This window comes from Cyprinus carpio, chromosome B25, assembly GCF_018340385.1.
Source record: "Cyprinus carpio isolate SPL01 chromosome B25, ASM1834038v1, whole genome shotgun sequence".
NCBI lineage: Eukaryota > Metazoa > Chordata > Actinopteri > Cypriniformes > Cyprinidae > Cyprinus > Cyprinus carpio.
In genome coordinates, this window is record NC_056621.1 from 2,655,172 (window position 1) to 2,678,964 (window position 23,793).

Genomic DNA, 23,793 nt, shown 5'->3' on the forward strand with positions numbered 1-23,793 from the left:
ATTAAAAAAAAAAAAAAAAAAGAAAAGAAAAAAACTGGAATCCAAAAAAAAAAAAAAAAGTATTTTGAAGGCCACAAAAAAGTAATTTTTGTTAAACTTTTAATACATTGTTGTTAAATTGTGCAAGTTTCGTGATTTCAGTTAATTAGATATGCTTTTTGAAAATGCAGAAAAATATAACATGTTTCATTCTACATCAAACACAGCAAGGTCTTGTAGCAAAACAGCATTTTACCGTGTTAATGGTGTAAAAACATCTGCATCGTGCTGATGCACATCAGGACAGAAACACAGACGCCTGGAAACGGTCAAGAATCACTTTTACTGGAAATCAATCAAAGACAGGTTAGTTTTGCTTGTTTAGAGCGCTCCATATATAGGGAAGGCATGATTAAACAGTAAGAGCGCGTGGTGCAGCTGTGTCGGGGTCAGGTGCCCAGACGGTCCTTCAGGAAGCTGTTGGTCTTGGAGTCCTGCAGCAGCATGTTGGCCACGTCCAGGAACTTGTGCTCGTAAGCCAGTTTATAATGAGTGTAAACGTCCTCGCAGTGAGACAGAAGCTTCTTCAGATTCTGACTGGAGCTCGCCGGCGCTTTGTGATGAGACATCCTGACAAAAACAAGAAAAAACAATCAATCCATTCACATCTAAACAACAGACGCACCTGAAACATGCCTGACAGAAGAACAACACATTTCTATAAACGAAAACAGTCTAGACTTAATATTTTATATCACAAGGAAGAAATAAGTGTGCAGACACTTTTATATACAAGCACACACAATATTTTATTACGTGCAATATTTTATTTACAAATATTTTAATCAAAAATGAAATCATTGGCCAATTACAATCAGTAAGTAGTAATAAAAACTAATATATTATCAAATAATATTATATTTATATTAGGTGTTAATAGTATTTCAGTTGAAATCATTTTGTTGTGCGTATTATTTTAATTTTCTTTTATAAAATTCTTTTATTTACAAACATTTGACTCCAAAATTGACCAAATACAAACAAGTAGTAACAAAAAATTACTACATTAAAATATTTAATTTATATTATATTAGAATGTAAGATTATAGTTTATTTTGTATATTTGATATTTTAATTTATTTTTTAATTTCATTTACAAATATGACTTTTTATATAAACATGAGAAATTATTAGAAAATATTATGTTTGTTATTATTAAAAAATGTCATTTTAATAAAATAATATTATATAATAATATAAAATATGTAAGGTGAAATAATTTTGTTAAATTTTTATTTAATTTACCAATATTTGGCTCCAGAATGACACCACTGACCAATTGCAATGAAGCAGTAATAATAATAAAAAAATATTACATTTATAGTAATAAAATAATAGAAAAGAACATATGATTATTTTTTTGTGCATTTCATTAATTATTTTTGGTATTTTATTACTTTATAAATATTTGACTGCAAAATAACACTACGGACCTAATACAAATGAATCAAAATGACTGTATTAATGCAATAATATTATATTTACAGTATATAATAACATAAAACTATAATTGTAACAGTTGAATTTTCTTTTTATTTATATATATTTGACTCCAAAATTGAGCAGAAAGCTGGCTAATAATATAATGTTGTTGCCATAACCCAACTAAAGCTATTAGTAGTGCAGGAGAAAGCTCAGAGAAACATGGCAACACAATCAGAGAGATCTGAGCTCACTTCTTGGAGATGTCTTCGAACAGGCCAGCGCTGAGCGCTCGGTGCCGCTTGAACTCCTCCAGATAGCTGAAGTCTCCTCTGAGAATGACCTTCTGATAGAGCAGCTCGGCCCAGTCCGGACTGTGGTCGTACGCTTCGGCCAGCACAAACACCTGCAACCAATCACAGTCCACTGTCACGCTACACGTTCACCCAACACCCCAAATCCTGTCGCCATTCACTCTCCGTCAGCGTGTGGACGAGGTTTAAGAGATGCAGCGGAGAGGTCTGAAGAGGAACTGCCTTTTGATGACAGGTTCATAAACTGTATTTATTGTTTGTATTTCGTTATGAATTTTGAATTATTTTAAAGCTGATACATTGTTTAGTAACAAAGCACAAAGCTTTTTGTGATTACTCCATGCATTAACAGAACACAGTTTAACACGTGAACATAGCAAATGATGCGATCGCAAAACAATCAGGAAAAACGGTATTACATGCAAATTTTTAAGTTATAACATGTAAATACACAGGCTTAGTCGCCAGTGGTGACCTCAGCAAAAACTTCACTCGCAATTTAACATTTTTGGCCCCAAAAGCGATCGTTTTAGTCACAGTTTGGAGCCCTGTATAACGATGACAGGATTTTGGTTTGTGGCTGAATGAATGAGCTAAACAGCAGCAGAAGTAAATCATCACAGAGTGTGGAGTGAAACCTGGTAACAGCGCGGTAAAGACACGATGGTGCTCTGGAGGTCTGCCGGCCGCAGGTTGATGACGCGCTGCTCCTGTCCCTGAGTCACGAAGTGCAGCTGGAGAGTCACCAGTTTGGCCAGTTTGACACATTTCACAGCCTGACGCACACAGGAGTCCTGAAACACACACACACACACACGCACGCACACACACACACACACACACACACACGCACGCACGGCACGCACGCACGCAACGCACGCACGCACACACACACACATCGACACACACACACACACACACGCACACACGCACACACGCACACACGCACACACACACACAGATCTCATCAGGTCTCTTTCTGATCATTGTAAGTTCAGACAAGGTTTCTTTCTGATGAATGATGCCCAATAAAACTAGGACTGTTAATAGAGGAACATAAACAAGAAATAGAGTCAATCTGATGTCATGTTGATTTTAAAGCATCTAAAGCACTGGTTCACAACGCGCCGACTTCCAAAGCAACCTTAAAATGATTTAAAATTATTTCAATTGAGACAAAACTAATTGAATTAGATTCTAATTTAAACTGATTAAAAATGGGAAGAGAAAACTAAGTGTTCAACAGTAACAGTTATTATGACAGTACATCACAGAATTAAAAAAATAATAATAATAAAGTGAAAAATATAAAATAAAACATAAAATAATTTAAATCAGCTAAAACAACTAACAATCATTTAAAAATATTTCTAATTGTAATTTCCCCCTCAACAACTATTTTACATCATTGGAAATGTTTGAATAAATAAATAAACAAATAAAATAAATAAATAAATAATAAACATATAAAATATAAAATAAATTAATAAAATAGAACAACTTAATATCAAGATATTTCTCAATTTAAATACACCACCCCACACCCTGGCAACGATTAAATCATGAAAGACCGGAAAATCTTTAAAAAACAAAATAATTAATAAGTCAGAAGAGAAAATAAATAAATATGACAATAAATAGGATAAATTTATTAGACAATTTATTAACTGATGCCATGTCTATTTTCAAAGTGTAAAAGCAGCTTAAAATGCAAGAAATTAATATGAAGAGAATTAGATAAATTTAAAAAATATATATATATGAAGAGACATAAACTAATAATTATATAGAGAATAAATAAAAAAATAAAGAGAAATACAAAAAATAAAATACAAAGAGAAATAAAATAAAACAAACATAAAAAAAGGGTTTTTAAGGTTTATCTATGAAAAAAAAAAAAAAATCAAACCGTAAATCTGGCCTCACTTCATTAAAAATCTCTTCATATGAACAGGATGGGAAATGAACTGAAGGGAAATACTTTCGAGTAGCTCTCAGCTGCGTCTTTCAGTAAAGTCAGGACCTTCATAAGAGCACTCTTCAGATCTGCAGTGATCGCTGCTCAACACAAACACAAACACATCATTAGAGACACACACACACATCTAACGCCAGGCTTTCAATTAAAACACAAGGCAAATTATCATATTAACATACATTTAATGAAGCAATACACACAACCATTCTACAGTTTTGTAGTGTTTTCTCACCCCAGGGCTGTGATTCAATGATTTTGAGCTGCGTTCGCGCCGCTGCCTCGTGGTTTTCTCCGATCTCTCGACGCATGCTGAAACACAGAGCCACCATGTTGTGCTTCTCGCTGTCACCCGGCAGACACCGCTTGATGTAGTCCAACAGAGCCGTCTTCAGCCTGACGTTCTGTCTCACACACACAAAAGTCAGAAAATACAGCAAAATAACGACTCCACTTTCTTCCTCAGTATCTGGAGTAATGATGCTGAGAATTCAGCTTTGATCACACATAGAACACACATTTTACAATATATTCACATAGAAAACTGTTCCGAGTTTATATCTCCCAATTTTGCCCTTTTCCTCGCAATTTACATTTTTTCCCCTTGCAATTCTGAGTTTATACCTTGCAATTGTTACTTTTTTCACAATTCTCAGTTCATATCTTACAATTTTTACTTTTTTCCTTGCAGTTCTGACTTTTTCGCTATTCTGAGTTTATATCTTGCAATTTTGTCTTTTTTTCCTCACAATTCTGAGTCTAGATCTCACTATTTTTACTTTTTTGTTTATATCTCGCAATTCTAAATTTATATATCGCAATTAACTTTTTCGCAATTCTACATGTATAGCTCGCAATTTAGAATTTTACTATAAATTCAGAGTTTATATATATCACAATTTTGCCTTTTTTTTTTTTTTTGCAATTTGCAATTTTAATCTTCTTGCAAGAGTTTATATCTCACGATTATTTTTTTCAGTGAGTTTCAATCTCACTATATTTACTTTTTCCACAATTTATTTTTTACTTTTTAGTTTATATCTTGCAATTTTTATTTTTCCCTCGCAATTCTACATTTATAGCTGAAAATATTGATTTTTTCTATCAATTCTGAGTTTAGATATCTAAATTTTGACTTTCTTACAATTTTAATTGTCTCGCAAAATTTTTTTTTTCTTCTTCTCGCAGTTTGAAATTTTACCCTTGTAATCTGGAATTTCTCACAATTCTGAGTTTATATCTTGCAATTGTTACTTTTTCTCTTGCAAATTAAACTCAAAATTGCGAGTAAAAAAGTCAAAATTGTGAAAAAAGTCAAAATTATGACCTTTTTCCTCGCAATTCTGTTTTTTGTTTCTGCCACAGAATAAAAAAATAAAAAAAAGGTAACTCTGACTCTTCTTTTTAGAATTGTGAGTTTATTTCTATAATTTTTAAATTTGAATTGTGAGAAAAAGTCAGAATTGTAAGATACATTTTCTTTTTTATATTTTACTGCCCCTTGGTGGAAACTATCCTGTACATTTTCATAATTTCTGTATTTTGTATGAGATGCATTGAGACTCGATCGCTCACCGACTCGACCTTCTTCCTCAGCAGCATCTCGAAGCGATGGTTCTGATGGAGCAGGTCAAAGATGTACGTCATTTCATTGTACCTGCCGATACCTGTGAGGAGACGCACCTGTGGAGAGAGGAACACTAGTGACCGTCCAGGTTTTGGACTGATTCAGAGGTCTCCTGGCCTTCATGAACTCACCAGGAGTCCGTAGCCGTCTCCGTGAGCCAGGTGTGAGTGACTCAGGTGTCTGGCCGCCTGCAGGACCCTCACGATTCCCTCCATGTTACAGGTGAGACTGAAGCAGTCATGAGCCAAAATCAAGATCTCCACAGCTGCACACAGACAGACGATTCACATCCACCATCACTTTATATTCATACTTTCACACGGACATTCACAGTTTAACTTCATATCATGTGAACAGAATGGAAACAAACTGAAGTACACTAATAACAAACTAAACTACACTAAAGCAAAAACTACATTAAATTACATGGTGTATTACATTACATATTACATATACAATGATATAAAAACAAACAATAAATAAATAAGAAAACAAATGGGAGGAGAAACTAACTATATTACAGTAAAAACAAAGTAAAAAGTAAAAATCAAGTTACATGACGGTACATTACTGAATAAAATAAATACAATAAATAATAAATTAAATAAAATGAAATATTAAAATAATATAAAATAAAAATGAAAACTAATCAAAAATGGGAAAAAGAAAATATATCAAATCTACAGTAATATCAAAATCAAATTACATGAATAAAGTAAAAAACAAAAAAACAAACAAAAAAATAAAATAAATAAATAATTAAGAATAAAAATATATATAAAATATTATTAAAAATGGGATACAAACACTATAACAGTAAAACAATAAAAACAAAATCAAGTTACGTGACAGTACATTAAAGAATAAAATAGAAAAATGTTTAAAATAATACAAATTAAATAAAAAAAATTGAATTACATGACAGTACATTAAAGAATAAAATAAAAAAAATTAAATAAAAAAACAAAACAATAAAATAATATAAAACAATAACAAAAAATTGTAACTAAACTAATCAAAAACTGGATTATAAAAACTACAACTACAGTAATCAAATTAAATGACAGTGCAATACAGAATAAAATAAAAAATAAAATAATATATATAAAAAAAATGAACTAATCAAAATTCAATTATTGTTAACTACCGTAAAAACAAAATTAAACTGACGATACATTACAGACAAACAAAAATAATAAAATAAAATCTAAACTAATCACAAATGGGAGAGAAATGTCTGCCAGTGTCCCTGTAGAGACTAGAGCATTGTGGGTAAGTGTGATGAGTGCAGTGGTCTGTACTCACTGCAGCTGAGCTCTGACAGCGGGACGGTCGGGATACTGTCCATCAGTTTGGTGCCGACCAGGTTTGGGTCTCCACACAGTTTGGCCAGCTGGAGGAACGTCTCTCTCCCGTCGGCTGGGCCGTACATCAGCCGCTCTCCTGAACACACACACACACACATCACTTACACACACACACCACTTACACACTCGCAGCAGCGACCGCAACGGCATTTATACTGTTACAACAGATTTCTATTACAAATCAATGCTGTCTGTTCATTAAAGAATCCTGAAAAACATCAGTTTCCACAAAAATATTGTGCAGCACGACTGTTTTCAACATTGATGATAATCAGAAATGTTTCTTGAGCAGCAGATCATCATATTAGAATGATTTCTGAAGATCATGTGACACTGAAGACTGGCGTAATGATGCTGAAAATACAGCTGCACATCACAGAAATAAATTACAGTTTATTATTTATTCACATAGAAAAAAGCTATTTGGAATTGCAATAATATTTCACAAATTAACTGTTTTTACTGTATTTTTGATCAAGTAAATGCAGCCTTGATGAGCAGAAGAAACTTCTTTCAGAATCAATAAATAAAATAAAATCTTACCAAACCCAAACTTTTGAATTTTTGTATGTATTCGCATGAAAGTATCAAAAAGTTTTAATTATGAAACATTGCAATGTACTTAAATTTAAAACCACAAAAATATGTTCATAACATAAATAAACATGAACTGAAATAAAATAAATTATAAAAAATTAAAACAATTAAAACTAAAAACTTAAACTTAATGAAAACTATATAGACATTAAAATACAACAAACAAAAACAACAAAATTACTATAACTTTAAAATTTTAATAAAACTAAAACTAAACAAAATTAAAATGAAAACTGAAAATATATCAAATGTAAATAATACATAAAACTTAATTAAAAGGAAAACAGAGAACAGAAAACTTAAATTAAAATGAAAAAAATTAAATTAAAATAGAAAATGTAAAAACAATATAAAAAAACAGAAAATATTTTAAAATTTATATTTAAATTTAGGTCTTAATTATTTAAATTTTTAATTTTTTTAATGAAAACAAATTATAAAATTTAAATTAAAACAAAATATCAAATCAAAATCAAATGAAAACAGAAAATGTGAAAATAAAATTAAAACAAATAAAAAAAAATCTAATTCAAAATATTAACAAAAATATAGCACTATATCGAATGATATTAAAATACATACAGCTTATAAAAAAATAAAAATCAATCAATCAGAAGCCCTTCTACTCTTTTTAGGGTCATCATATTTATAAAAAGAACATTAACCGCAATAATCCCTGAGGAACTGAAGCTGATTTCTCACCGGTTTCTCCCTCCTGAGCCGAGGCGAGCAAGCCCTCCAGCACAGCAGTGGAGACGAGGCGGGCGACGGCGTCGGGCTGCAGGCCCTGAACACTGATGAAGGCCTGAGCGCGCTTATAACGGTCCACCTGCTGCGAGAGCAGAACCTTCCTCAGAACCGCCTCGGGCTCCTCCGACGAGATCTCAGCGAACGAGCACTGCAGCTCCTGCACACACACACACACACACCAGAGTCAGGCTTCACACACTCACACTGCATCTGTGACCCTGCACCACTAATACAGTCAGAGATCAGCTCTCCAGTTTGTGAGGAGGACAATATTTGTCTGAGATACAACTATTTGAAAATCTGGAATCTGAGGGTGAAAAAAAATCTAAATACTGAGAAAATCATCTTTAAAGTTGTTCAAATGAAGTTCTTAGCAATGCATATTACTAATCAAAAATTAAGTTTGAATGCATTTACAGTAGGAAATTTACAAAATATCTTCATGGAACATGATCTTTACTTAATATCCTAATGATTTTTGTCATAAAAGAGAAATGTATAATTTTGACCCTTACAATGAATTGTATTGCTATTTCTACAAATATCCCTGTGCAGCTTCTGACTGCTTTAGTGCTGCAGGGTCACATTTGACAGATGTTACGCACCTTCGAGAGCTCGTAGAGGCTCAGCACTTGTTTGCAGTAACTCTTGCCGCTGCAGCACTGATCCACCAGATGTTTGAGCTGAACCAGAACCTGATCGTCCGGCGACGGCACCACCACGAACGACGACAGGCTGCTCATGCTAGGAGCTTCAGAGAGACGAGTCTGACGTTAGCACGTCACTAAGCTAAAGACTTGTTTCGTCATTAGATGGAACAAAAAAATATGATTACATATGATTAAAATACACAATTACTGGTAGACATGTTTGCGTTTTAAATAAGATGTAATCATTTTCTGTAGATTTTTTCAAATTAAAGAAAATGCAACATTTTACAACTAATAAACATAAAAATACATCAATACATGGGATTAATAACTGGCCACTAACATGTTGCTAAGCTAATAACATGCTTTTTAATAAATAAAGCAAAAAAACTTAAAATAGAAATATTGGACACTAATGAAAAATGAGTGTGCGTTTGATTAATGTGCATATATTTTTAAGGATATGTTTCAGTGTTAAATAAAATGAAGAAAATTCAGCTTTGCATCACAGGAATAAATTACATCTTAAAATATATTAACACTGAAAATAACTACGTTAAATTGTAATAATATCTCGCAATATTACTGATTTTGTGGTATTTTTCGGTCAAATAAAAGTAACCCTGATGACCATAAAACACTTACAACTCTTGTGTTGTGAAAGTGCATGTAATATTAAAGCAACAAGCCTCAAGAAGCCGTGGTTTACAGTGAATTAATAACAGCTAAGGGGTGTTGTTAGGCACGGAGCTTCACGGGGATTATTGCTTTTATAAAACAGTTATTCCAGATACGTAGTAAGGTTTCACAAAATAAAGTGTAATGATATTAATAAAAACAGTATTCTTCCACCAAACAATGTAGTTCCTCAGAAGCCGAGCAACACACAGAAGTAAATCATGAAAAGCAGACGACTCACATGATGGCAAACTGCGTCTGGTTTCTCCATCAGGGCTGTGAAGCTCAGGCTGCAGCTCTCCGCTCGCCAGACCGCGACACTTCAGGACCAGCCACACGTCTCTGTGAAACAACCCGAAATACCTGCAGACGCGACTGGCCTCGCTCACGCCCCCCTCGTCCAGCAGCTGCGCCACCAGAGCGGCCAGAGCCTCGCGCTCGTCCCCGGACAGCACGCACTCGTCCTCGGCCGCCGGGAGCCCGGACACGCTCAGATGAACCGGGTCGTCCAGCGCCACCATCCTGGAGAAGGAGAACTCCTTGAGGAGGCTCTGGAAGGAGTCCTGGGACAGGGCCGAGGGCGCGAACAGACTCTGACGCTCCAGAGCCGTGTGAAGCAGCAGCCAGCGGATACGACTCTGCCACTGACGCTTCTCCAGCGCGGCCAGACGGCAGACGGGGAGCGGAGGATCACACAGAGACAGCCAGTGACCCGCCAGACCCAGCAGCAGACAGCGCTCCTGCAGATGAACCAGCTCCGGACCTGACTCCAGCGGCTCCTGAGAGGAGAACACACCATTCAGTGCTGCTCAGAAACAGCTGGGCTGATCGTAAAATACAACAATCATCATAATAACAACAACCATTTTTATTGTTATTACTACTACTACTACTACTACAATAATTAATTTTACCAAAAAAAATAAATAAATCAAACAAAATCATTATCATAGTAATATTTCACTGTAAAATAATATCTAACACTTAACAAAATGTTATTATTATTACTAACTGTTGCTAAAATTGTTATTACCATAACAAATAATAATAATAATAATAATAATAATAATAATAATAATAATATTACCAAAACATCAAATAAAATAACTGCTAATGCAAGATTTCACTGTAAAATAAACATCTAACACTTAAGAAAATAATAATAATAATAATTTATTATTACAAAAAAACGAACAAAAAAATTACCAATGTAAGATTTCACTGTAAAATAAATATCTTACACTTAACAAAATGTTATTATTATTATTATTATTACTAACTGTTGCTAAAATTATTATTACCATAACAAATAATAATAATAATAATAATACCAAAACATCAAATAAAATAACTGCTAATGCAATATTTCGCTGTAAAATAAACAGCTAACACTTAAGAAAATAATAATAATAATTTATTATTATTACCAAAAAAATCTACCAAAAAATTACCAAGTTAAGATTTCACTGTAAAATAGATATCTTACACTTAACAATGTTACTATTATTACTAATTGTTACTAAAATAATTATTATTACCATAACAAATAATAATAATATTATTATTATTATTATTATTATTAATAATAATAATACCAAAACATCAAATAAAATAATTGCTAATGCAAGATTTCGCTGTAAAAAAAAACATCTAACACTTAAGAAAATAATAATAATAATAATAATAATAATAATAATAATAATAATAATAATAATAATAATAATAATATCGTTATTACCAAAAATCAAACAAATTAATTACCAATGTAAGATTTCAACATAAAATACATTTTTTATGACTGTTGAAAATGTTTTAGCAAGGTTTTGAGGTGAAAGGAGAGCGGACAGAAAGCCTGACCTCAGCCTGAGTCAGGAAGAACTGAGAGGCGGCCTCGGGCTGGACGCGGTCCGTCTCCAGCTGCTCGTGGCACCTTCTCCAGAAGGACAGCCGCGTCTCCTGTCTCTCCCACTGACGCTTCTGCCGATGAGCGCACAGATCTCGCTGCAGCTGCCAGAAAAACAGGAAGGAAGCTCCTCACTTAGCACTTCTGCAGCAGCTTATAATGTTCCTAAAGCCCAACTTCTGCTTCTGGAGGTCTTTTTTTTATAAATTTAGGGATTCACAATTTCACCACAAACCTGTGATTATATATCAATTTGTCTCAATTAATTTCAAAAGTGAAACCACTGAGCTTTTATTTTGGCAGAAAACCACAGGGCATCAAACGATACATTTCTATAATTAAAAAAATGTGATAAATCGCAGCAAGCCAAATTGTGATCTCAGCCCTACATACATAATTCTGCAAATTATGGCATGATTTTTAAGTGATTTTAGTCACAATAAAATGATCACGTTGAACAGTTTCATGTTTCACAGGAAGCTTTATTTAATGCAGATGCAGCTGAATGACAAGCAAACTGATTGCTGTTTTATTTGTGTATTTTTCTTCGTTCTTGCACAGATTTATGGGAAAAGTAGTTTGGTTGCACAATCCTATACTACCTCATATAAGAGCTAAAGGAAGTATTTTATGACTAGATTTATTCAGATTCCTCATCAGGAGTAGATAAAACCTCATTATTATTTAATTATCCCAGATTTTGCTGTTAATTGTGGCGGTCGCTCACCTCATTAATGATCAGCAGTCGAGGGGCAGCTCGGCCAGCTGTGCGACGGTCCTGGCCTGCGTGAAGAGGCCGAGGTCCTGCAGCTGCTGCATGATGGTCCTGCACTCGTCCTGCAGGCCGGCGCTGGAGTAATGGTCCAGCAGACACGCAGACAGCGGCACAGGAGTGTCTGACAGCACCTGACTCAGCTGACTCAGCTTCCTGAAGTCAGGACCTGCACACGGAGGAATAATCACTGTGCTTTAATGCTCTCCAGAGAAGTCTCTTCTGCTCACCGAGGCTGCATTTACACAGTAAAAACTGTTAAAAAGGTGAAATTTTATTACAACTGAATTTTTAAAATACATTCTATTTTCATATTAATGTTATATTTCGGTTTTCATTTATTAACATTTTCTGTTTTCATTTGAATTTAATATTTTCATTTTTTAATATTTTCTGTTTTCATTGTAATTTAATATTTCAGTTTTTTATATTTTCTGTTTTCATTGTAATTTAATATTTCAGTTTTTTATATTTTCTGTTTTCATTTTAACTTAATATTTTCAGTTTTAAATATTTTTATATTTTCTGTTTTCATTTTAATTTTACATTTTAATTTTTTTATATTTTCTGTTTTCATTGTAATTTAATATTTCAGTTTTTTTTTTTAAGTAATTTAATTAACATTTTCTGTTTTCATTGTAATTTATTTTTTAATATTTTCTGTTTTCTTTTTAATTAAATATTTTTGGTTTTTCATTTTTTTATATTTTCTGTTTTCATTTTAATTAAATATTTTTGGTTTTTCATTTTTTAAATATTTTCTGCATTCATTTAAATTTTTTATCTTCATTTTTTTTCATTTTCCATATTTTAATTATTTTCATTATTTCATATTTGTTTTTTGTATTTTGTTTTTTTATGTTTTGTTTTTTTTTTTTTTTTTATTATTTATTGTTTTTTGTTTTTTTGTATTTTTTTGTTTTCTGTTTTTTGCATTTATATTTGTATTTAGTTTTTTTTTAATACATTCTTTTTTTTATTTTTATATTTTTCTCTTTTCATTTTAATGTTATATTTTCGGTTTTAATTTTTTTACATTTTCTGTTTTCATTTTAATTTTATATTTTCATTTTAAGAGCAACTTTTTCAGTAAACCACTGTTTAATAATAATAATAATAATAATAATAATAATAATAATAATAATAATAATAAAAAGTTGAGTTTTTCTCCCTGCTGTACCGAAACGTTAAATGTTTGTGTCGTCTATACAGAATTATTATATTGTTTGTACGTGTTTTACTTATTTATTGTTTTATTAATTTATTTTATTTGAATTGTTTTAATACTTCAGCTTAAACTGAATAAAAATAGGAAAGTTGCCTTGGCAACTATCTAAAGTAAAATAAGTTTGTTTTTTGTGTTTTATTTCAGTTAATGTTCATTTCAAGTAATTAACATTTTTTATGGTTTAACTTTTAGTTCTACTTAACAATAACCCTAATTCACAGAATATAGCACTTTTCCATTATAAAGTTTTATATTTTCATATTACTACATAAACTACTGTTCAAAAGTTTGGGGTTAATAAGAACTTTTTATTGATAATAATCAGAAATGCATCATATTAGAATGATTTCTGAAGGATCAGGTTACTCTGAAGACTGGAGTAATGATGCTGAAAATACAGATGCACATCATAGGAATAAATTATATTTTAACGAAAAGTCAACAAAAAAAAAAGTCAATTTAAATTGTAATAATTTGTGTTTTATTTCAGTTAATGTTCATTTCAAGTAATTAACATTTTATTTTTTACATTTTTTAAATTATTTTTATTGTATTTTTTTTTTTTCTTCCCAGTGCTGAATGTGGACTCTAGTAAATGTGGTTCAGAGCTAAAATCGAGTCTGACCGTTGGATTTGAGCAGCCGCTCCATGTCCACCAGCAGCTGAAGCAGCCGGCGCAGCTCGTACTGAGTCCTGCTCTGCTTCAGGAGCGTCAGCAGCAGAACCGAAGCCTGAGACTCGACCCACTGGACCGGCAGCACGTCTGAGCTCAGCACCACACTGCTGCTCCGCAACTACACACACACAGAACCACACAAAGAGTGAGAGTAGGGTCAGTGGAAAGGAGGAGATTGTGGGGAGGGAAGCCTGAGTGAGAGCTGAGAGAGTTACATTGAGCAAACACTTCTGGAAGTCCAGCAGCTTGTCTTTGGCTCGCTGATAGTCCTTGTAGTCCGAGCAGAACTCATACATGTGCAGCATGTAAATCAGCGGAGACTCCTGCAAGAAAATACAGAGACGAGCATGAAATAATATTTTACACACTTCCATTCAAAACGTTTTTTTTTTAAGAAATTAATGCTTTTATTCAGCAAGGATGCACTGAGTTGATCAAAAGTGACAGTAAAGACATTCATAATGTTACAAAAGATTTCTGTTTCAAATTAATGCTGTTTTTTTAACTTTTATGTTCATCAAAGAATCCTCAAAAATAAAATGTATCATGGTTTTCACAAAAATATTCAGCAGCAAAACTGTTTTCAGTCTTCACAATAAACACGAAACAACATCAGTGTTATTATTAATTAAACTAAAATTATTAAAATCATTTTCATTCACTGAAAAAAGCTGAAATATAATATTAGAAATCATTAAACTTACATGAAATTTTTTAATTAAACCGAAATAAAATAGTTTGTTGAAGTACTAAAATTAAATAAAAATATTAAAAAAAATAAGTTTAATGAACTTTTAATAAAAGTTCAAAATATAATTATAAATCATTAAATACATAATACTAAATATTAATTATACTAAAATAACACTGAACATATGTAAAAAAAAGTAAAATGAAGTTCTGATGATTTTGTGATATTTTAGTAATTTTAATTTGTTGAAATTTGTAAAATGTATGATGTATTTAAATATTAAATATTATTTATAATTAAATCAAGAAATTAAATAATTATATGTTTTAGATTTTTGAATTTTGATGAATGTAAGATGGAGTAAAAAAATAATAATAACTAAAGCAAGTTATATTATTATTATAATTTTATATAATACTAAAATAACACTGAACTATATATTTATGTAAAAAAGTAATATGGACACCTGAAAAAAAAATCAATTACCTTAAAAAATTTAACTTCTACTACATACATATAATTTTAATAATTTAACACTGAACTACATATTTATGTATACGTAATAAAAGTAATAAGCCTGTTATTTATACAAATTAAAAACAAAACCAAATTTAAAATACATTACAAAAAAGTTCACAAAGCACATAAAATGACTAAAATGTAAATATTAAAATATAATAATATAGTTAATAAACTATATATTAATAAACATTAAATATAATAATATATTGTCACCAATAAAGCGTGTAGATGATGGAAAAATATCACGCACGCTAAAATTGTTGTGCATGCCAAAGAAACTCTACGTCTTTAAACTGATCTGAGATCTGCTCTGCATTTCAGTTTCAGACCAGCAGATTTCAGATAGAGACACTCTCGTCCAATCAGAGAGCCTCTTACCCTCTGAAACAGCTGGAATCCACGAATCAGAGGCCTGATCTTGCTCCTGCACAGCAGCGTCTTCCACAAGACGGAGAGATCGTGGAGGTTCCACACGTGATGGGCGGGGCTCTCCTGGAGGTGGGCGGTGGCTTCCTGAGTGACATCATCACCGACAGACGCCAGGATCCACACGCAGAGACACTGCAGCAGCTCGGCGGCCTGTCAATCAAACCACACACACACACACACACACAGACAAAAATTTGAATTCAGATGTAACCCTGTTTGTAATCGTTAACATTATAATAAGCAACTGTAATTTAATTACACAATTTTTCTCAGTAACTGTAACTGATTACGATAACATTTATTTTGTAATTAAATTAATGTAGCTAGTTACTTCATTAATGTGTGTGTTTACTTGATCGGTGAATGTGTGTTTTGGGTCGGTGCATAGATTGTTTACGTCGGAGCACGGACGTGATGGGAGGGAGTGAGCTGGGGGAGAGCAGGACTGCGCTGACGGACCGCTTCGGAAGGCTTCTCCTGGCTCTCCAGCAGCACCTGGAACAGCTCTCTGGGGGGCTCGGGGCTCTCGTCTCGGGGGAGAGCGTGAGCGACGCTCCCTTGATCCTCCAGAGCCTGATGGGAGCTGCTCGGATGAAGATCTTGGAAAGCCAGAGAAATGTGCGACTGCAGAGCCGGACAGAAACTGGCCGCCAGAGATCTGACCTGGACCAACCAACAAAAGCATATGAAGTTGTGATGTAAAAGATTAAAAAAAACATCTGTGAACCTTCTGTTCATTTGATTTTCTACTTAAAAAGAAATAAAGAGAAATGAGAAATGGTTTGATTTTCATTTTTGTTTGTTTGTTTTGTTTAACCCTTAAATGCCCAGCTTGGGTCTTCAGCGCCTCTGGATATTATGGATATCACACCTCAGGTCTTTAGCAAAAATCAAAAATGAAATTTAAAAGAGAAAATGATTTGCAATACATGCTCCAAAATCCTGATCTGAATCAAAAGATTCACAATTCACGTTCCGTTGTCCCAATCTTTGGGACTTCAGATCGAGGATCATTCAATTCATGAAATAACCCACTCCGAAGTTATGAACTTCAGATCGCGGATCATTCAATTCACGAAATGACCCACTAGTTAAGTTGGGAAAGATGGAAACATTGTGTATTACGATTGAGTTTGTAGCTTAATTTACCATATTTTATATAACCTGACCACTGCAGTTCAGTTGGTGACAGTTCAAGAGGAAATCAGTTTAAAGTATCCAGTCATCTGATGCCATTTTAGTGAATGTTACATTTATCAGTATATATTGTAATACATTTTTGAGAAATGATTGTTGTGTCTAATTATATCAGTCTTTATAGAGTGATAGTCAATGTAAAAAGAGCAAATGGGAGAAGCAGATGACCACAAAACAGCAGAACAACATAAAGTCAAAGAGGGTAAACTATCATTCAGCTGGACTGTGCTTGTGTGCTTTAAAACAGTTCGTCCAACCGTATATGTTCTTACTCTGCACATGTATCACATGTGCACCACTATTCTATAAACTATTTGAAAGTGAAATTACAACAGCAGCGGGTATATACACATATATTTAATTGTTTGATCAAAATTTCTGTAGTCACTATATATTGGTAAGGACATGTACCGAGGTTCCCTACTAAATTATACACCCTTGTAATGATAACATGTTACCCGTGAGGTTTTTCTTAAATAGGCCTATCTGAAAAAAAAAAAAAAAAAAAAAAAATACAGGAAAAACAGGATTTTTTAAAAATCCTTTATTAAAAATGGGCTTTTTAAATGTTCCCCCCATATTATAATAAAAAAAAATAAATGAATAAATAAACACATTGTGTAAATAAATTTAATATTTTATCTATATATTTAAGAAAATAAAAAATAAAATAAAAAAGTTTTAATCCATTTAAAAATAAATTTAATATTTTTTTATATTTGAAAAAAAATCCCTACATATTTAAAAAATAAATAACAATAAATTTAAAAAAATCCCATTAAAAATCTTTTAAAATCATTTTTAAATTTTAATAGTTTTTTTTTAAATGAAACTTTTAATCATTTTTAAATTTTTAATTATGATTTTTTAAAATGAAAAAAAAATGGCTGTGATCAAATACTTAATCAATCACAAGACTTGTGTAGAGGAGGAAGTTGAGCCACTGTCCGTCACGAGCGCAGTCCTGTGGGAACGCAGGGCTTAGAGGAAGAGCGTGCAGGTGACAGAACTGGACAGGAAGTGCCCACTCCTGCGCCGCCTCGTACGACGATCTGATAAAAACACAGAACCAGACACAAAGTTACTTAAAATAAATCAATAAATAAAAACTGAAAATATATGCAACAACTTTATATCCTTTATATAAAGTTTAGTTTTGCATTTTCAACAAACGATTTTGGCGTGAAGAAAATGTGAAGGTGAATTCCCCCTGTTCGAGGAAGCGATGTTAAATGTCACATTTTTACTCATTTCCAATCAGCCTGTTATTTTGTTAAGTTTAATTAAAAGAAACTACAGAAAATAAATGACATAAAAATAAGTTACATAAAAATAAATATTTTCTTGTGTGAATTAGGGACAGAATGACATTTTATGTTAAAAAGAACAAGTTTATTCTTTACTAAACGTTCTTCTTTAAAATGTAATTTCCACTAAAACAATGATTTGGGACGTGATGGAAATCACATTTATTCTTGAAAAACAACAAACATCACAAACAAACAGTAGAATTTATTCAGTAACTAACGAAAAGTAAAAAGATATAAAAAATTTTTCAATATTTTAATTAAAAAAAAAACGAAAACTCTCATTACCAATGTTTTTAATATTTTTCTATATTAAGTTAAATTAATCCATGTCCCTCAAGGCATCCTAGGTGTACGGACTTTCTTCTTTCCAGATGAATCCAACTTTGGAAGTTTATCTAAAAATGAATCCATGGCTCTTTAAGCGTAGAAAGGGAGGAGCAAAATGTGGTTTTTAGTTCAACCAGTCCAAAAGACGTCAAATAAAGTGCCGCGCCATTTGCCGTACTAAAACGTGCCTCACACGGCTCCAGGGGGGGAGATTAAGACCTCTTGCTAGAGAATCCCATGTGTTTTGTAAGAAAAATATCCATATTTAAAAACTTTATAAATCTTTTTTTGCTCTGATGTGACGCCCACTTCTGTGATGTATGAGTTAAGTGGGGAGTAGGCGGAGATGATACAGAAATCATTAGGATGCTTAGAGGGTGAGTAAAACACGGGCTAATTTTCATTTTTGGGTAAACTAACCCTTTAAATTCCATATTAGGAAAAAAAAACATTTTACTCATTAAAATGATAGTTTTCTCCGCTGCGCCTGCGTATTAATAAAAAAAACAAAATGAAAAAATTCCCCAATATGATTTGCCTGCCAGAACACTGACCGACAGACGCCTTTCTTCTCCAGAGCCGTCTCTGACCTGCCTGTCTCCAGATGAACCATCAGCTCCTGAGCGCTTCGTTTCTCACCGCTGACCAGCTTGCCGGCCTTCTCCACTGGAACAGATGAGAGAAGTCAGCGAGAGCTCTCAAACAAAGCCGAGCCGTGACTGAGTGCAGTGCTATGGGTACCGAGCGTCTGCCGCAGTGAAGCGGCGTCTCTGTGGTCCTCGCAGGTCTGAGTCCAGAGTCTGAGGACGAGGTTCAGCACACAGAGATCCACCCTCAGCTTGAGGCTACACACACCCAGCAGCTCGCAGAAACACACACACCTTCACGGACACGCACGACACCTCTGCCTGAAGTTCAACAGGCCTAACGAGTACGCCTGATCCGCAGCCAGAGTACACCCTGAAACCACACAAAATTACATTGCATATTATACATACATGTTTTTATTTTTTTTTTTGTAATTGTGTGATAATAGATTAGTGTGCATATATTTTATTTTTTTCAAAATGTAATATTAATACTTAATTTAATTAATGATTTAGAAAATCTTTTTATATTACTATTATCATTATTATTTAAATTAATGATTATTATTTTTATATTTATTCTATAAATAAAAAAAAAAGTTTTCATTCTATATTTAATCCCCCATTTTAGTTCTATAAATGAAAACATTTTGGTAGTTTTTTGCGAAACTTAATTCCAAAATGTAATAATTTATTTATTTATTATAAATGTGTGCATGTGTGTTATATACACACACATAATATATATTATCCCATATAAATAAAATTAGAATTATATATTAATATACAATTTATATATACATTTATTTATATTTACTGTTTATATGCATTAATTGTACATATTTTTTTAGTTTTCTGGAAATTAATTTTCAGAGTTAATTAATTTTCACAATATCTTTTTAAAGAGCATATACATGCACTTTAGATATTTTTTAGTTTTCAAAAATTGTATTTATTTATTAAAAAAATATATTGTAACATATTCTGCATAATTTACATATTCTTAGTAATAACTTTTTTATTTTATATTATTCTTACGTTTTATGAGTATAATTGCATCATTAAATATGTTATATATAATTTTATAGTTTATATTTTTCAAGATATATGTTTATTGAGATTTAAACCGAAGCCTACTCATTTGTAGTTTGAGCTGTCAGCTGTGGCAAGTAAGCTCGTGTTTGTGTGTTATGTGACAGTGTCACATTGAGAGCATGGACTCACTGGAGCGTTCACGTTGCTGCAGTCGAGGAGCTGCTTGCGTGAGGAAAAACCCCGAATGTGCGAACACGGGACGGCCGGGCCGTGACTCAGGTATAATACAGGAAGTCCAGATTCTCGACGACGGCGAACTTACTGCACGAGCTGAGAGCTGGGAGAAGTGTCGCGGCGGCTCGCTTCTGGACGCTTCTGGAAAAACATCAGCAAACCCACACTTCTGTCATTAAAACCAGGAGCATCTCTCACAATTTCCTCACAGTATCGTGTAAAGCTCCTACCGCTGCCGCCTGTGGTGTTGGCCGACTGCCATCCGAACAGTCTGGAGGGATCCAGAGGATGCAAAGCCCTGCGATGGAAAAGCACACAATACATTAAACTCCTGCTGTTATCGACCTCTGACTCTCCTTTTTCTGTAACTCCCTGTCACCATCTCACAAACACAGCATCAGTCTGCTGCATGAGATTTACATGCTGTGTGCATGTTTGTCTGACTCTATGTTAAATAAACCATTGAATCTTTGGGTTCGAGACCATTAAAATCCAAATGAAAAAAGTGAAAATACCTGTAATTAAGTGAAATGAAGCGAACACACACTAACTTACCCTCACTCACTCACTCACTCACTCACACACACACACACACACACACACACACACACACTCGCTCTCACGATCTCATTCATGCACACACATTTAAAATAATTTCTACTTTATATGTTCTGTACTTTCTAGAAATCATTAACATTTTCAAAAAATCGTATTGATCCTCAGATATCTATTTATTTAACTTGATATATTTTTCACATATATTTGTATATATTAATTGCATAAATATTTAGTTATGTTTCTAGAAATTAATTTCAAGTGTTAATTATTTTCCAGTGTATTTATTACAGGGTCTATACATACATGCACTCCATAAATTATTAGCTTTTTAAATACTTATGTTTAATTTAATTAATTATATTTATATATTTTTACATACTCTTTTATATATTAATTCCATAAATATTGGGCTATTTTTCTGGAAAATAATTTCAAGAATTAATTATTTTCCACTATATTTATTATAGTGTGCATATGCGCACTTTATAAAAAATTTTAAGATTTTTAATACGTACTAATACTTAATATATTTTATTTAATTAATTCACATCCATTTTTATATATATTCTATAAACGTCTGGTTATTTTACCTGAAACTTATTTCAAGAATTTATTTTCACAATGTGCATCTATACATTCTATAAATTATTAAACATTTTTAGAGAAATGTATTGATGCTTAAATATTAATTTTATAGAATTGTTCACACATACTTTTAGATATTAATTCTATACATTTTTAATTATTTTCAGGAAATTAATTTCAAGAATTAACGAATATTAATGAATTTCCAGTGAATTTATTAGTGTGTCTATACATATATGCACTTTATTAATTATTGACCATTTTTAAATGTATTAATACTTATACATTTTATTTTATTAATTGTACATAATTCTTTACATGTACTTTTATATATTAATTCTATATGTATTTTGTTAATTTACTGGAGGTTAATAAAAAAAAAATCCACTATATTAAATAGTTACTTTTATTTATTTAAATATATAATATATATAATCTATATATATGGAATCTCCTCCTCCTCCTCCTCTATATTTTATATAGTATGTATGCAGATGGATGAATGGATGCATGGATTTATTTTATATTAATAACAATAATAAGTTAAGTTCTAATTATTTCCAGAAACTTAATGAAATATGTACTGTTACACCAATACAAAATCACTTGCATAAACATCACATCCTAACAATAAGAGGATGTACTTCCCAGACGCAAGCAATCTGAGAAGCACTGAAGCTGATTTCAGTGAGTGGAAGACATGCATCTGTTTCCAAAATATACCTGCTAAAATCTGCTACACATTAATTTCAGGATGGAGTGTGCTGCCTGCTGAAAGTAATGAGCTGAGAATGAATTATACACGCTGCAGGCGGTAAACACACACACAGATGGACTCACATACGCTTTCAGAATACTTTCAGTGTCCATCAAAACACAAACGGCTGCTGTCTGATCATTTAAACTAATGAACATTAACTTCAGGCTCAGCAGAAATGCTTCAGAGCAGCTTGCAGCTCGAATCGTTTAAACAAATAATGTTTCTGAGCACTTTAACAGCAGAAAGATGTAATCATGATGAACCACTTATATACACTTATGAAATATGAGTTTCAATTCTTAAATTAATTTGCAGATTATATTAATCTATTGTTATATTATTTTTTATATATATATATATATATATATATATATATATAATATATATATATATATTATATATATATATAAATATAATAAATGTATGTGTGTGTGTGTTATTTTTCAGGAAATGAAATAATTATTATTATAAGAAAAATATAATGCAGAATTTCTTTTTAGCAATAAATATTAATAATTTATTATAGTGTGTATATAATTTTCATGCTTTTATACAGTAATTTTATATACATTTGTTTATATTTTGTATTTCTATATATATATATATATATATATATATATATATTTGGTAATTTTGGTTATAAAATTGAAAAAAAAAAAAAATTAATGAAAAACTATATAAATAAATAAACAAAAAATAATGACGGAAAAAATAAAAAGCACTTAAGCACAAGTGATACAAAGTAAGTATATTCATCTACTGGCAAAAATATTCCCAATTTTTCCAAACAAAATTGGCCTCACATTATTCAAAGTCATTAAATTAAGGTCACGAATTGTAATTATGCAAATAAAATCACTTAATTAAGTGTAAGTGGCAAGGTAAATAATATGCCACTTCTGCCAAACAGAAATTTTCAAAACAATTTTGGCCAAACATATTCAAAGTTCTATAAAGATAAAGTCATAGAAAGATTTTAAATTGTAATCATGCAAATAAAAGTACTTAATTATGTGTAAATGATATATATATATATATGAATGAACATCTCATGCCTCATGTTTCACGCAGTATTTGATGTAGCTCAGAGTGTCCACAGCTCGTCAGTTCACCAACGTTACAGAAGAACATTTCACAAAATATTACACTAGGCTATAAAGCCTACTCATTACACTTCACTTTACCTGCTAGTGATGTCTTAATCTTCTAATATATATTTAAATAAAACCTTTTTGACAAACAGGAACCTTTTATGAAACAGGTTATGACAGCCACTGTGTTAATGATTATATTTCAACAACAATTAGAAATTGTAGCCTGGTAGTTAATTTAGAGTGCAATTTACATGTTTGCATACAATTTTTTAAATTTGAGTGTTGATTATTATAGTTAAAAATAAATAGTAATTTAAATTTACGTTTGGTCTGTAATGTAAAAGGGCTCCCTATAGTTTAGAGCAGAAGCTGAGATAGAGTTTTAGGCCTATAGATTTTTTTTTATTATTATTTATTTTATGTGGTAGATTTAAAGAAAATTTAATTATAATTGAATTTATTTAAA

At 31.9% G+C, this 23,793-nt stretch overlaps 1 protein-coding gene across 1 annotated transcript in view; it reads right to left on the minus strand.

Moving 5' to 3' along the window:
* Positions 1-82: 82 nt before the first annotated feature.
* spg11 (SPG11 vesicle trafficking associated, spatacsin) overlaps positions 83-23,793 on the minus strand; it is a 44,579-nt gene continuing 20,868 nt past the window's right edge. The window contains 23 exon segments of the mRNA XM_042752795.1: positions 83-609; positions 1,716-1,867; positions 2,414-2,569; positions 3,757-3,833; positions 3,986-4,154; positions 5,326-5,433; positions 5,509-5,642; positions 6,683-6,820; positions 8,044-8,248; positions 8,697-8,842; positions 9,661-10,198; positions 11,277-11,426; positions 12,050-12,072; positions 12,075-12,263; positions 13,948-14,116; positions 14,214-14,321; positions 15,590-15,790; positions 16,052-16,348; positions 17,751-17,889; positions 19,029-19,140; positions 19,216-19,355; positions 20,267-20,471; positions 20,561-20,627. Of these exon segments, the coding sequence (XP_042608729.1) occupies positions 429-609; positions 1,716-1,867; positions 2,414-2,569; positions 3,757-3,833; positions 3,986-4,154; positions 5,326-5,433; positions 5,509-5,642; positions 6,683-6,820; positions 8,044-8,248; positions 8,697-8,842; positions 9,661-10,198; positions 11,277-11,426; positions 12,050-12,072; positions 12,075-12,263; positions 13,948-14,116; positions 14,214-14,321; positions 15,590-15,790; positions 16,052-16,348; positions 17,751-17,889; positions 19,029-19,140; positions 19,216-19,355; positions 20,267-20,471; positions 20,561-20,627 (3,804 nt within the window). The 3' untranslated portion in view covers positions 83-428.